We start from the raw sequence: 15154 nt of genomic DNA, 5'->3' as shown, positions 1-15154 counted from the left end.
ATCATGTGTCGAAATAAATCAATTTTTTCATATGACGTTACTCCCATATTAGTATAAACTGGTAAAATATATTTAAGACTTTTTTTGAATTAGTAAATAACTTTCGTGAGTTAGTAGACTTTCGTGAATTAGTAAATAATCGTAAATCTCGATTAACATTGTTAGATTTATTTTTGTTGGAAATACATTGTATCATACATACAGATTGAATTATTATAAACATTCTTTAATTCCGGATATTAAAAAGAGAAATTCTCGGTATATCTTACTATTCCATATTAATTATCAGAGATGCGAGCTTAATTTTTATTTTTTAATACATATTTTATGTTCTTTTTCTTTGTTAAATTTCCGTTCATTATAGAACGCAATATCTCGGAATAATTATATCTTGTCTTAATTAAAGAAGGTAATATTACATTGATAAATAGATAAATTAAACTAATTAAACTGTATTATTATACACGATATTGATTAATTAGAAAGTTTATCGTTTATTTAATTTATTTGATCTTATTCAGGAAGACAAACTACTCGCATATGTGCCCGAAATGTGACTTTCTTGGAACTTCGACTAAATATAATATTCGCACATGACTTGTCTTCATATCTCATATATTTCTATATCATTAAATAAGTTTCGAGAACATTTATTCGGCTTAGTCTCTCTTATATATTTTCTATTCAAACGCTACATACAAATATAGACTCTTACCTTGTATTTTAATGCTAATAACCTACTATAATGCGTGTATTTAATGTAATAGAATTAGACTGATTAGATTGATTATAAATATAACTGTTCGAATAAATTTGCCAAAGAATGACTGTAATTATTCATGATTATTTATGTTCAATAAGTTTATAATACTGATATGACATATTTATTTTATTTTACAACTGCAAGTTCTTATCAAAAAAGCACTGGGATATCAATTAATAATTTTAATATTGAACAATATTTTTTTAATAAATTGACAATGTTATTAGTTAGTCGCACTTTTAATCGCCAATCATATTCTTGCAGAATCTTTAATATCATTAAAAATACAATGTGTAAATAAAAAAAAACATTAAAATTCTACACAATACGAATTTACTACAGAATGTTAGAATAATTTAACTTTGAAATATTAAAATATATTATAAATACCGCGTATATATATCCTGGAATGTTAAATACAATTATAATTAGAAAAAATTAAATTTTCTAACTATATATATTAATATATAAAAATATAAATATATAAAATTATACAATTAAAAAAATATATATATATATATATATTTTTTTTTTTTTTAAATTAACGTTATATTTCAATTATTCTCTCTAGTAAGTTTCTGAAAAATTATCAAGCTACTTAAGCAATATTTTTACATAAGCTAAATAAAACAGGTAAATTGAAAATTCTATTTTTTTTCGAGGTTATTCCCCTCCTGTTTATCTCCTCTCGGTCGAGAAATCATACTGTATATCGAACGGTGTCTCGTACTTTGCAGAATGCAGCTATACGTTGACCTTAACATTTTGCGGCATTTAACCACTCGATTCGCGATGAAATGACTCAGCTCTAGATTCGGCGTCGTGACTAAATCGTTCGTAACCTATAAAGAGGCGACTCTGCCAATACTGACCGATACTGAAGCCATTAAACGCATTAGCTCATTAAATTGGCTAACCATACGATCACTCTTCGATGAAAGATATCCTCTGTACGTGCAAATTTAAATAAAGACAAGCGAAGAAAAAAAATCTTCGCGATAGTCAGCACACATTATACTACTCATATTTCAGATCTTCTCTTTGAAAAATATGTGTATCTCTCTCAATGCGTCTCTCTCGGAATTAACTCCCCCTCCCTTCTACAAGTGTTAACGGCGTTGCGTGTATTCCTGAAATAGCGCATGCCGCGTAAACGATACGTCGGCATATCTGCTTCTTCTTTTCGCACATGTACGTACGAACGAACGCACGAGCGCATGTACGAACGCACGCACGCACTTCCGTCAAACACAGTGCGGTCAGCGTGCGTTCGACGCGTAACCGGAAGTGTCCGTAAATCGAGGAAACCTGGTTACCTTCGCGAGGTTGTACCTGGCGCGCACACACTGTGAATGTCACGTGAATTCATTCGCGATCTGCCATTGTGTTCTGGCGCAACGGAAAGCACCGTTGTCCCTAGATAAGAGCGGAAGTCAAATAGCAGTTATATGGCAGTTGAGTAATATTCAAAGTTGCGGCACACAAGATGTTTTAAAATTTAAATCATTGAGATTAAATTATTATATTATTAAGGAAGAGGCGTAAATAAGTTTTTTAAATATTATTAAAAAATAAAGCTTAGATAAGAAAATAATATTTATTAAAAGTTGAGTCCGTAAAATATGTTGATTCAATCTTTAAAATTCTCTCTCGTTACATGACTCGATAATATGTTTTGGATGATAATTCTTACATAACGATTTACCAGCAGTGATAAAAGTGATAAAGATAAATTGACGGAAAGTCTTTAAACTTATTGTTAGTTAAAAAACGTACGTCAAGTATATATATATATAAAAAAAAATTCAAAATTGACAACTAGAAGAGACAAGTTGAAAAAATAAGAAACTGCTATAAAAAATTACTTGTTCAAAAACATAAATTACACTTGGCAATTGATATCTTACATGCTATTAATTTGTAATCGATGCTGAACGACTTAGGACTCTGTAAAGCACATTTCGTACACGCACATTTTTCGAAAGAAAATTTACTTGACGCACACAAATGTGATTTCGCAAGACTCTCTACGCGTAACGCGTATATCGCTCCAATGAAATCGCGAAGCAGGTACAAGGACGAGTTTATCTCGCGCAATCGAAGCGCGAGATCGCTTTATTTGCCCTCCACGCCCATTGACATCAATTTAAAATTAAACGCGATACGCGTACCGAGAATCCGCTGTCGGCGATCGCGAACTTTGTCGCGTCGCATCGAATGCAGAGTACTATCGTCGAGTACTTGGAGCACGAAAAATTAACGCGACAAATTAAAATCGAGAAAATCCGGAGACTTCTTTTATCTCGCCGCGTTACGAGATCGGCGAGTCACATACGTTTGATTCGCTTCTCGGTGCGCGCTCGACGCGTTCAATGGATCGCGCCGGGAATTAGGTCACCGGCAGATAGGTCGTCTTGACAGGTGAACAAAACTGCTGGCAACGAGCGAGTGGGCGGGCGGGCGGGGAAGGTGGGAAAAGGGAGAGAAGAGGAGGCGGAAATTAAAGGCGACCGATGCAGGGAATCAACCTCGTCGACGACGACGACGACGACGACGACGACGACGCCCTTCGATCGTGATATCACGCGACGGAGGATTAAGCGAACGGACACGTCGCGCGGGCGCGCGACACCGCGAAAAAGATTTTTCCCCTCCCCCCCCCTCTGTCCCTCCCTCTCGCCCGATTTCCGCAGTCCCCTCGGTTGCAGAGATGATTCGATCGCGCACAGTGGAACGCGTTTCCCAGCAACTATCAGCCGCGAAGGTGGCAGCGGCGGCGGCAATCGATGCCGGCAGGGTTCCACGGACTCCGCGGGCGATCGACGACAACGACGACACGACGACGACGATTATGACGGCTCCGACGCCGTCGACGCGACGCAGATGCACCCGGTGGGTGGGACGCGACGTCTCGTCTCGCCATCGACGAGGATACGTGATCGTTGCGAGAGGCGCGCCGACACCGATAGTCTCGGCACGAGACGTACTACGATACCGGTATCATCGTACGACACTGGGGAGAAGCTAAAGCGGCGCGCACGCCATTTTTATCCCGACACAATATCCACCCGCGGCGACTCGTCGCTCGCCGCCCTCCGCTCGTTGCCTTCTCTCTCGATCGGTGGATACTTACCCTCGCGTAAGGACACCCCGTGGCACCGCTCCGTCCCGCAACTCGCATAAAAGTCTCACACGCCCGGTGTACACAAAAGAAAAAACCCACCGAGCGAGACGATCCGACACCGAGCCACCCGTCCACACACTCGACCGGCGCGCAACCGACTGAGTGTAACACGGCGCTCGCCTACGCCGCCGCAGCTAGTCCCTCTGCGCGGAGAGGCTGCGCACTGCACCGCGCAGGATCGACGCGCAGCTTGGTGCAAGCGAGACGGGGAACGCGCGGCGGGAGCGACGATTTTACTTCCGTCCGGTATCTTGAAACGTTTCGAGAGAGAGTAATCGGTTTTTCGGGACGCGAATGTATTCGGAGAAAATTGGCTGGCGATATTGACGTTAGAAATCGACGTTTACATGTGTGTATCTCCTGTACGTATCTCCTCAAAATAGGTACGTGAAAATATGGCGTCGTAAATTTCGTAAGACGATTGATTCGATTGTGAGCAGACGACTTTTTCTTCGGATAGACGAATGAGTATATATTTTAATTCAATAGAAATATTTCAAGAGATATTCTGAGACAGTCTCTTGCAAATCGTAGTTACAAAAAGATCGTTATGATTTATGTATCGATGCTAAAATCAAGTTTTTTTCTTATATCGGATATGACACTCATCGACAAGTTATATTTTTGTCAATATATAAGTAGTATACTATGTATATATATTATTTTACATGCACCCTTAAAAAACTAACATCTTTTTCCGGAAAAAATACCTCGTCGTCGATAAAAACAATAAACTGTATAATTTTAATTTTCTAAATTATAATTTTATTTTTCTCTTGAGGTAAAAACAATCTATCATAATTTCTTCATGTATATATAAATAAAATATAAATAACTTTGAAAAAAAAGATGCGACATGTCACTTTTTCGATGATCACAATCCTCATCTGTACTGTATCCACTTTATCTTATTCCAGGCGTAGGAATACACAACAAGATGTCTCGCTTATGACATCATCAATCCTGTTTACTCGTTTTCTGGACCGCGGGCACGCCCTATCCTCCGTGTTAATCATGTAAGTTTTTCTCGTTATAGTATATTACAGATGCCACGCATTATGCTTATCGTTATCGCATATCGTGCGTGAAAAAAGTCCGCGGCACTTGTGTCAAAGGGCCATGTTCCGATTTCGAAAGTTTCAATTTCGAATATCACGCGCGCGATTACGTGGCCAATCGCATAGCTTCAATTTCAATATATTTGTTCCTCTTACACTATCCTGTATCATTCATCTCTCCCTTTTCTATCTTCTCTATATTTAGATATACACTTATTTTATTTTGAACGCGCAGAGAGAATAACAATAAAGAATAAACTTAATAATTCATAAAAGAGATACTGTGCATTCTTACAATTTTATTTATCTTACTTTACTTTGCTCCAAAGTATCTTGTAAACGCATGAATAAATAGAATACTTCGCTTTTTACGATATATTTATATTTTTACACTTATCTCTTATAGTATACAATATAAAAGGCGCAAAGAAAGAAGGAAAAAAATTGTAAAAGTTGAGAGGTTTCTTGCGAGAAATAGTTTTAATGATAATAATTAATAAGTAATTTTTTCTAGCAGAGATAATCTCTGAATTTTATGTATATGTATATTGAAATTTCATATATATATGAAATTCGTATAAAAAGAGCCTACATTAAATATATACTGTCTTAAAAATAATATATAATGGTAATTATATAATATTGTACAGTTTTACTTTGTTTATCCTTTGCGATCTTGACAAGAATAATGTACTATATCACCGTTAGGATACCTCGCAAAAGCACTAAGAAAACAGAGCCAATTAATATCAATATAAATATAAAATTTGTAACAAATATAATTTAATATAATTTTACAAACCTTTGATTGCCAAAGCGTTTTTTACAAACTGGACATATATTAAACTCTGTCATGAGAACGCTCTGTGACTCGTAATGCATTCGTTGTTCCTGCACTTGTAAATGTTCTGCATAAAGCAACCCTTTGAGAACCTGTGTTCTTCGCCTCGCATTCAAATTATTTTGTAAACTAACTTCCAAGAAATGTTTTATCCTGCCGATAGGTACAGAATCCGGTAAAACTTTCAGAGCTTTCATAGGATTTATTTTTGAGGCGTGTTCCTCTAATAGTTGAAGAGCCATTTCTAAATCTGGTTGTGCCGTTCTTTGAATTTCCGGACTGCAACCTTAAAGAAAAAATATAATATATAACTATAATTATAATCACATATATATATGAATTATATAAAAAATCTTATTTGTATATAAATATTTATACCAGCCATTAAAACTCCTTCATTATCAGGTTTCAACAACTGCTGAATTAATAAAACATACACTTCGTCAGCATTGTCCGTTTGTTTTTCCGCACAATCTTGATCTTGTGAATAACTTTCAATTAGTTATATCATCTTTTATTTTATATTTAATATAAAAAAGCTTTAAGATGTTTACTTACTTTGGTATTTTGTATATACATTTTGACAATATTGTATAGCACGTGGTATATCATTTAAAAGACTGATATATATCGATATAGCTTGTTGATGACGACCGAGTCGTCCAAGTATAATTGCACGTTCCTCGAACAAACAGTCAAATGGAAAGTGCACCAATATTGTTTCAGGTGTATAATATGTCGATTTTTCCAAGAATTGTTGCAATTTCTGTCGTATATGTTGTGAGGTTTCTTTCTCCGCTGGTGTTGCATTAGCATTCATAGAAGTTAGACATTTTTCCTTATACTGATGTATCAAAACATTATGAAATAGTGGATTAGTGTCTTCCCAAAGATGTACCACATGCTCCAGGTATTGTATTACTAAATCTTTATGGAAACGCAAAAGATAATCTAATATTTTTGGTCTAGGTAAATGTTCGACTTCCTGTAAAAATTATTTTATTAATACAATATAATTAACAAAAAAATAATGAGTTGAATATATAAAAGTTGAACAAATAAATGCACACCTGTATATCTTCCATAAATATTCTGAGGCCTTGTTCAGGATCCTCTGTTAAAACCCATCCAGCAAACTTCAAAATTAGATCCATATGATCCCTGCCGAGATGTTGTAAATATTGTATAGTTCTCTCAGTGCCTTTTAGACTAGAATCATTCTCTTTTGCGTGCTTCTCTAAAAGTTCCAATGCTTTTTTATGTTGTCCTTTGGTTTGATATAATATAATGAGTTCTGGATATTTTTGATGCATTAATAAAGTTTTCTCAGCTTCTGCCAAGTGGCAGTGATTCAGTCTAAGTAAAGGTGCTACCAAAGCATCAGTGGTCTAAAACAAAATTTGTTTAATATTTATGTGAACAACTTTTATAAGAATTCATTTGATATACAATTTTTTAGTATCTCCTTTTTTGTATTTTATTTACCTGTAAGTAACACTTTAAAAGAGTAGTATCAATGATCTTCAAAAGTTGTTCCGTAGCTACTGCAGTTAAATTTTTTTCTCCATTTACTCCATCCTTTTCTTTATTAAGCTCTTTTTCTTTCGCCATTAATTTATGCCTAACTTCAGTTAGAAAAACTATTAATGCACGTAAACCTTTTTCCAACTCATGATCTTGCAGTTTTGGCAAGCTGGGTGCTGGTTCACTAGGTTCATGAGTGTTAGTCGAGGGTGCTAAATCTGGAAATAATCTGATTACCTCATATGGATCAGTTCCCAGTTTTAAAAACAAATCCATCGCCTCTTGGAATCGCTTATTGTAAAACAAATAATGTGCATATAATGTTTGTATTTTATATGTTTGTCTAGTTTTCTCCTCATCTGTTATATTGGACAAATTCTAAGAAAAAAAAATTATATATGTATGAATATAAATTTTAAGCACTTTAAAAGATAAAGTATTATCTTATTATTGATATACAAATATTTAATGTAACATACAGTTAATTTTAAAGCCAATTGAAATTGATTTTGCTCCAGCAATGTCCTAATCTGCAAAGTAACATCAATTGCCTTGATACACCAAACTTGACTAATGGATGCCACAAAGACTTTTCCTTGTTTACATCTGTATATAAGTCTAGCCTTATTTAGATCTCTTATTGTCTGAATATGTAGACATCCTTCTAATGTATATACCTCCAATTTCTCATGCACAATACCAAGTAGGTAAGGATCATCCCATGCTGTATGTAAAGATCAATATAAAAATTTTGTCAATTGCAATTTAAGAGATAAAAAGAATAATGAAATTAAGAAATAAAGTTTATTCTGCATACCTATTGCACTAGGTGCATCTGACCATTTTATAGGATTGTGCTGAACCAATTCTCCTTTCGTGTCCATAACGAATGATTGAAAATCTTTTCCCAGTACAAACGAATTATCTGATAATTTTGTAACACTTGGTTCTGGAGATTTACCAGTGGGAAAAAGTTCTTTAGGTTTACCATTTAAATCAAAAATGGTATAAGATAATCCACGAAATCCTAATATCAATGTTTCACCACACCTTAAAAATTAATATCAAGTTAATCAAATAAAACTATTATATTGAGCTATTTTAATAACTTTTGAAAATCTATTACCATGATAATTGACGAGGTATATCTGGCACTGTTAACTCGAAATCATTAAATTCTTCAAACTTCTTTCCCTTCCAGTAATATAACTGTAATTTACGTTTGACAGCAACACATAAGCGCACTACAGTATTCTTTTTGCCTGTCAGACTTTGAGTTGATTGAACATCCAAAGTGAATAGAGTAGCACCGCGAGTTTTTGGTAGTTGACATATTTGTAGAAAGTTTGGTGAATTCAAATCATGAGTGCATACAATATTATCTGCAATTTTTCATAATTAAATCAATATATAATAAAAATCATCACATTGTCTATATAAATTAACTCATTAAAATAGCTAGTATTATCTTAAATATACCTGTCAAGATAATCAATAAATTATACTCTGGCACAACATCTATCTGATTGATCCGTTTCTTGTTAAAATTTTTACTATGACGCAATAATTCCAGTTTGTGACTGTCATCAAACATTGATGGAACATTGTACATAAGAAGATGACCCTCTCTTGTGCCTATTAATAAATTGTCATCTGAAATAAACAAAACAATATAAGCAATGAATATACTCTGGTATTGAGAATAATTCCTAGTAATTTGATTATGTATACTAAAAAAATAAGAATTATTATTCACCATAAGCTGCTATGGATTCGATTTGCACTGTAATATTTAATATAGATGTTTCCTCATAAGCGTCGTGCATTGTGGCAATTTATAAAAAATAATATCCTGTGTCAATTAAATTCTTCGAACAATCAATTGTATGTTCTTTTCAACAATCAATTGTATGTTCTATCTATATGACTTTGTCAATTGACATCGGATGAGTATCTCTTTCTATGTAACTGTCAGCTGGTATCTGACATCCACCATCTGACACTGTGTTAAATGGAACGCACCCATTGGGTGCATCCAGAAGAACAACCGCTCACTGAACGGCTAAGTAGCAATCGAATGTGATTGGTGAATTCAAACATAGAAACCACTACCCAATCGTTTTCGAGAAAAAAGCATTTAAAGTTTCGCGAGCACCTTATAAAGCCACGGAATAACATAGAGATATAAAATTAAGCATAGGTAGGTGAATAAAGTGGTAGCGGTCGGAACGCAGGAACCGTGATTCGATTCCCGCCGTATCTTTTTTTCCAATTTTTTTTTATTAACTCATTATTTCAAATATTTTAAAATGAATAGGAATACGCAAACATTACGTGCGACAAAATTGAATTTTAAATTATTTATTATATAAGCAATAAAATATAAAGGAGCCGTGCATTTTATGCCCAAGAAAGGGATACTATATTATAAAAAAAAAGAAAAAAAAACCAGAAAATAATAAATAATTTAAGATTCAATTATATGTGTTGCATGTAATTTTTGCCTGTTAATAAATATTATATTGCTATTTATTAGATATATTTTTTCTTTTAATATTGCAAGTAAAAAAAGAAATTTTATAAATTGTATAAATAATTGTATAAATTTTTATTCAGTTAGTACAACTTTTTAATATTATTATTTTTATAAAAAATTAAAACAATTATTTTGTATAACTTTTTCTGGTTAAAATATTTTTGTAGATTTTTATTTTTAGTTGGCGCAATTTTTTGATATCATTAATTTTTATAGGATATATTAAAACAAATGTGGAAAATTAAAATAAATCTTTTGTATAACATTTTGGCTAATAGTTTTCTACTTGCTCGCGTGAACTTGGCGCCTTTTTTTTACCTTTTTTGAAAAGGTTAGTTTTTTTAGAGATAGTTATAACATTAATAATATAAATAGTAATTTTAATTACTATATATAATAGTAATTATAATTATAGCTATTTTGTTCATAATAATTCTATTTTATTTATATAATAAAATGGAAAAATAAGAGTGTATCTTCATTAGTCTCGTGCTTACTGCCGCATGATTTACTCATCGTTGATGAGACAAAACGTGTGGCAGCGTGTGGCTGAGCCAGCAAGGCTCTTGCTTGCCATATGAAGAGTCGCGGGTTCAAGTTTCGTTAAGGCCAGAATTTATTTCTGGCGATAAAGCCGCCTTCAGGTGAAATATGGTATGGGGAGTGGATTGTGAAAAGGGAAGAGGATTGGAGCAGAACTTTTAGGACGGAACTATGCTAAAATATACATATGTAAAGTATACAGAGTAAAAATAATATGTGGAATTGCTTTACTTGTAATTACTTCACTTTTTAGATGCATGCATGCTTGTGTGCGTATGTTCAGTACGTCGGAGTTTGGTTTCTATTGTCCCATGAAGTGGATTACGCGGAAGCGGAATCAGTTAATCACCAATCACGAGACTGTTTTAACGTAATCTTTATCAGAATAATCTCGTGGATTGGCGATCCGCTAAATCCACTACCGCGTAATCCGCTCCATGGGACAATAGAAAATCAAACTCTCGCGTATCAAAAACGACGGATCGTCTGTCATTGGTCGGAGCTCGATACGCCCGATACGCGCGTATCGCAATACGCGCCATGGGACGTCACCCTAAGGGCCCTACACAAAATTGCATAGCTGCATATGCATAACATAAGACCATACGGATCAATGAGCAACGAGTATTAAGTCGCCATATTGACTTACATAACATAATAATCGATGCTCATTGGTCCATATGGTCTTATGTTATGCATATGCAGCTATGCAATTTCGTGTGTGATGGCCTTAAGGGCTACAGAACGCCATCCGCATGCACCGTGCATGCTTTTAGAGATACAGCGTAACCTCATTCATTGATTAAAGGATTGCCATGCACCACGTGAATTAGTATAGTTAATAGATCAACAAATTTTGATCTATTATACAAAAACATTGCAATAAAGTTATTTTGCATTTGTTTGACAGAAAATGATAAAATATTTTCTCTTAGCATTATTGCTCTGGAATATGATAATTCTAATTCAGATGTGGAGGAGACAGAAATAGACACTAACAAATCTGAAAATCGAGAAAAATCTGAAGAGCAAGACAAATGTGAAAATCAAGACAAATCAGGAGAGCAAGACAAATCTGAAAGTCAAAACAAATCTAACAATCAAGATACTATACCAATTCCCGAAACTTTACAACAATATCGTACAATTGAAGAAAATGTATTATCTTCTTGCAAGCAAATTGACTGATAGTGAAGATGATTCTAGTAGCAGCTGTGATAGCAGCAGTAGCAGTAGCAGTAGCAGCATTAGTAGCGACAGCAGCAGTAGCATTAGTAGCGACAGCAGCGACTATGACTCGGATGATATTAGTACCAATAACAAGTATTATTACATTTCTCTCAGAATAAAATTATGACATATATATATTTAATCTTTTTTTAATATATGGAAATGATAAACACCTGATATATATATTTTTAGGGAGAAGAAAGGAAATAAAACAAGCATAGTAAAAAAGAAAAAACAAATAGAAAATGAACTTGATGATCTTCCGCCAATAGAAGATTTAAAAATTAATGTTTCTGAAGTCTTATGTGATCTTCTGGGTGAGGTAAGCAATATATAAATGTATATAAACATAATTTTGTAGACATATAGAAGCTTATAAGATAAAATAATATCATAAAATCAATTATAATTCTTTTTTCATATTTAAAAGTTACATTTTTATGTCATTGAACAATTCAGGTAGATAAAATAGTGGAACAATTGGTAATTGTAAAACCGAAGCCCAATAAGCCTACTCCATGTTGATACAGTTTTATTTATGGAGAAAGAAGAAAGAGCGCTCGGTAAAATATTAGATGTGTTTGGTCCTGTCAACGAACCGAATTACTGCATTTGCTTCAATAGTTGCGAACACATACAAGAAAACAATATTAAAGTGGGCATGCCAGTTTATTATTGTCCAAATACGCAATATACATCACTAATCTTCCTACATATACAAGTCAGTATTTTGAAAAAATATGATACACAGTGTATACATGATACTCAAGTGAATCTTTACTGTAGACTGAATAGTCATGATGCAATGGATGATGACGAGATGCCGGCATTTTCGGACGACGAGAAAGAGCGAGCTTACTACGAAATGTTAAAGCAAAAAAATAACAAAGATAATTCTGATGCTGACACATCACGGAAACGGCAATGTCTATCGAGTGAGTATTTCTCGAGCTGTTAATATTAATTGAATGACTGAATAATTACTATTGATCGTTCTTCAGGTTTTACTCAAAATAAGCCAACAACTGAATGGCAGTCAAATCATTCATGGAACAGAAATGCCAAATTTCAAAGGAAGAACCAGAAAAGGCAACAGGCATGGAGAAATAATAGTCACTTTAATCTACCAGAGTATGGGCCATATTCCTATAACGATTCTTGGTTGCAATATCAATATCAGAGTAACATGCATTGGTCGCCTGTCCCGAGAAACATACATTCCATGTTCAACGAACCAAATGCGGAGTACAGACCGTCATTTAATATATCAGGCTGATAAGCGTGGAATTAAAAATAATAATTATAATTATTTAGCAGATAAAGATGGCATTTTCCATAATCATCAATCATTTGCTTTATTAATTATTAAAAAGTCATCGTTTTTTAATTTATTTACAATAGGCTCTTCTAATTTCTGTTCTGCTATTGCAATATCATTTTTTATCTCTTTGACGAGTTCCTCTGAAAGAATAACACAAAATTGTACAGTAATCATAAATTATGCAAGAATGATGATTAATGATAATATTTATATATTTTATGTCACTATTATAATGTATTTTACCTAAAGAAGAGAAATTTTTTTCTGGCCGTATATATCCAGTAATTATTACTTTGATCTCTTTGCCATAAAAGTCATCGTGGAATTTATGTAACAGATGAACTTCCTGCAAACAAATATACTATTTTAATTTATGATAATAACAACATATAAAACAATAACTTTGAGAGGAAATTTAATCGATGAAAATTTCAACTTAATATTATTTTTCGCACCATTGACTTTTTCTCATTCTTGTAATAAGGATTCCATCCTATGCTGGTGACCATTTTGTAAACTTGCCCATGCAAGGAAGCCCAGCCATAATAAATTCCAGTATTTAAATCTTCCGGCAAATCGTTGACTACAGATTCTGAGAAATTAGCTAATATAATTGTAAAAAAAAAATATTAATTCTTTTATACATTAAGTCCCAAATATAAATTTTAACTGTGAACATTAATAGCAATATTTGGATTAAACACGGCGCCATTGATAAGACGTGGAGTGATATATATATATTTTTAGATATTTTCTGCAATTTAATATTTAATTATAAAATGTAAAATATACAAGAGATTAATTGCTATTAAGGTTCAATTAAAAATTATAAAGACATACGGAAAAATAATTTTTCTGCATTTCGAATAAAATATATACTTTTTAAAGCCTTTTGAAGAAAGATACAAAGTGCAGGAGGTGCAATTTTAAAGGAGATAGATCTATTGATTTAAAATACATGTAAGCGTAGATTGTTGTGAAAAATCCTAACCTGGAACAAGGTAATACTACGTATATAACGCGAACGTCAGTTGCAAAATAAGTGAAGAAACAAGATTGAAAATTACAAATATTAAAATTGTAAATGTGAAAATTGTTCGGCTTTTGACAGCAGAGAGAAATAAATTACCACATATCATTATACGTCTCGTTATTTAGTATTGATATAATGTGATGAATCCTCGCGCAATATTTTTTTTTTCCTTGAGGATCAGATCGTTTTGACTTCGATACGCATTTGAACGACGTTCAATGTACTCTTGTCCTGAAAAAAGGGCTACCTGTCGGAATGCCGAGCGCTTTAGAGCCTCTACCGAAGCCCTTGATAACAGTTCCTGACACAAAGTATGGTAATGTCTTGCTGCCCATAACTTTCGTTTATTTCGCACTAATCGGTGTTATTCTGCAAATAAGTCTGAAAAAGCTGTTGAGATAAACTAACGATAATTAATAATATGACATATGACGTGGCATATCCTCATAGGATATATGACATATCAGCACGTTCTGTTATCCGATACTAGATATTTGCAAACGTATATCATGACCAATCTTAAAATTGTAAGCAATCTCTTCTTCGATCAATTTCTTTGTTAATCGATATACTGATACAATAAGAAATTATTTTCTTGTATGAAAATTAAACTACAATTTCTAAAATTTTAAGTATTATCAGTTAATTTAAAATAAATTAATTTTAAAATTAATTTTAAATATTATCGATTGAAATATCACATTACGTAATAAATTGCATCTATATCATTACATAAAAAAATCTATCGTTTAATTATACATTTAGTTCTACACTTAATATGATTCAATATATTAAAGTTTTACAAGCATTTGCATACTATATGTATACATAAGTATTGAAACATTTAAAAAAACACTCAATAAATATGTTAATTTTTTTATATTATATTTTATATTTTTATATTTTTTTATGTTGCCCAAAGTTTGTTAGCGTCATGAAATCCTGTCCTTCCCAAATTACGTGCAACGCGCGAAAAGCAAGATCGCAAGACCTCGTGCCTGCCGCCGCATTGGTAATTTTCATTGGCTGCGTTCAGCAGGAAAAGCTGCTTTGCAACTGTTGTAAAATTCGTGAATCTGATTGGTGTATGCTCTTAGATTCAGTCAAAATTAAGAGCATAC

The 15154-nt window shown here is 33.3% G+C and overlaps 3 protein-coding genes and 1 pseudogene across 10 annotated transcripts in view; 1 reads left to right on the top strand and 3 right to left on the bottom strand.

Annotated features, from left to right (window-relative positions):
• Positions 1-4055, bottom strand: part of Beta-spec (spectrin beta chain) — a 32012-nt gene extending 27957 nt beyond the window's left edge. For all 6 annotated transcript variants that reach the window (XM_083079859.1, XM_083079861.1, XM_083079863.1 and 3 more), the window contains exon 1: positions 3897-4055. The gene's annotated coding sequence lies outside the window, so the exon portion shown is untranslated. The remainder of the gene's footprint in view (positions 1-3896) is intronic.
• A 1355-nt stretch (positions 4056-5410) lies between these two features.
• On the bottom strand, positions 5411-9383 carry Vps39 (vacuolar protein sorting 39). The gene is made up of 11 exons (XM_083079871.1): positions 9127-9383; positions 8850-9023; positions 8497-8752; positions 8188-8420; positions 7850-8094; positions 7332-7748; positions 6917-7234; positions 6405-6831; positions 6225-6326; positions 5808-6132; positions 5411-5730 (listed from the first exon to the last, which is right to left on the bottom strand). The coding sequence occupies exons 1-11, from the start codon at positions 9194-9196 to the stop codon at positions 5667-5669; spliced, it is 2631 nt and encodes an 876-aa protein (XP_082935997.1). The 5' UTR covers positions 9197-9383; the 3' UTR covers positions 5411-5666.
• Positions 9384-11173: 1790 nt separating this feature from the next.
• On the top strand, positions 11174-14422 carry LOC145960845 (uncharacterized; annotated as a pseudogene). Its single transcript, XR_014435475.1, has 5 exons — positions 11174-11234; positions 11288-11772; positions 11872-12001; positions 12139-12614; positions 12681-14422. The product of XR_014435475.1 is annotated as an uncharacterized LOC145960845 (transcript).
• On the bottom strand, positions 13009-14677 carry LOC145960418 (riboflavin kinase-like). Of its 2 annotated transcripts, none has more exons than XM_083079876.1 (4): positions 14130-14677; positions 13456-13604; positions 13244-13346; positions 13009-13140 (listed from the first exon to the last, which is right to left on the bottom strand). In XM_083079876.1, the coding sequence occupies exons 1-4, from the start codon at positions 14137-14139 to the stop codon at positions 13022-13024; spliced, it is 381 nt and encodes a 126-aa protein (XP_082936002.1). In that variant the 5' UTR covers positions 14140-14677; the 3' UTR covers positions 13009-13021. The 2 variants fall into 2 exon arrangements, with proteins under 2 accessions (XP_082936002.1, XP_082936000.1); XM_083079874.1 differs by having other exon boundaries at positions 14281-14639.
• Positions 14678-15154: the final 477 nt, after the last annotated feature.

The sequence above is a fragment of the Camponotus vicinus genome, unplaced genomic scaffold (genome assembly GCF_025532165.1).
Source record: "Camponotus vicinus isolate PSW18456_S1 unplaced genomic scaffold, iyCamVici1.0 SCAF_10, whole genome shotgun sequence".
NCBI lineage: Eukaryota > Metazoa > Arthropoda > Insecta > Hymenoptera > Formicidae > Camponotus > Camponotus vicinus.
The sequence above is the reverse complement of the archived record's forward strand: the minus strand, read 5'-3'. Positions and strand labels throughout refer to the sequence as shown.

What these genes read in the sequence shown, in the direction of transcription:
- LOC145960418 (XM_083079874.1), bottom strand. Translation starts at nt 14,368, where the DNA reads ATGGGCAGCAAGACATTACCATACTTTGTGTCAGGAACTGTTATCAAG. An exon ending in AGCGCTCGGCATTCCGACAG is followed by an intron (nt 13,605 to 14,280) that starts GTAGCCCTTTTT and finishes CAATTATATTAG; the next exon opens with CTAATTTCTCAGAATCTGTA. An exon ending in AGAATGAGAAAAAGTCAATG is followed by an intron (nt 13,347 to 13,455) that starts GTGCGAAAAATA and finishes ATTTGTTTGCAG; the next exon opens with GAAGTTCATCTGTTACATAA.
- Vps39 (XM_083079871.1), bottom strand. Translation starts at nt 9,196, where the DNA reads ATGCACGACGCTTATGAGGAAACATCTATATTAAATATTACAGTGCAA. An exon ending in ATACCTCGTCAATTATCATG is followed by an intron (nt 8,421 to 8,496) that starts GTAATAGATTTT and finishes TTAATTTTTAAG; the next exon opens with GTGTGGTGAAACATTGATAT. An exon ending in TGAAGGAGTTTTAATGGCTG is followed by an intron (nt 6,133 to 6,224) that starts GTATAAATATTT and finishes TTTTTCTTTAAG; the next exon opens with GTTGCAGTCCGGAAATTCAA.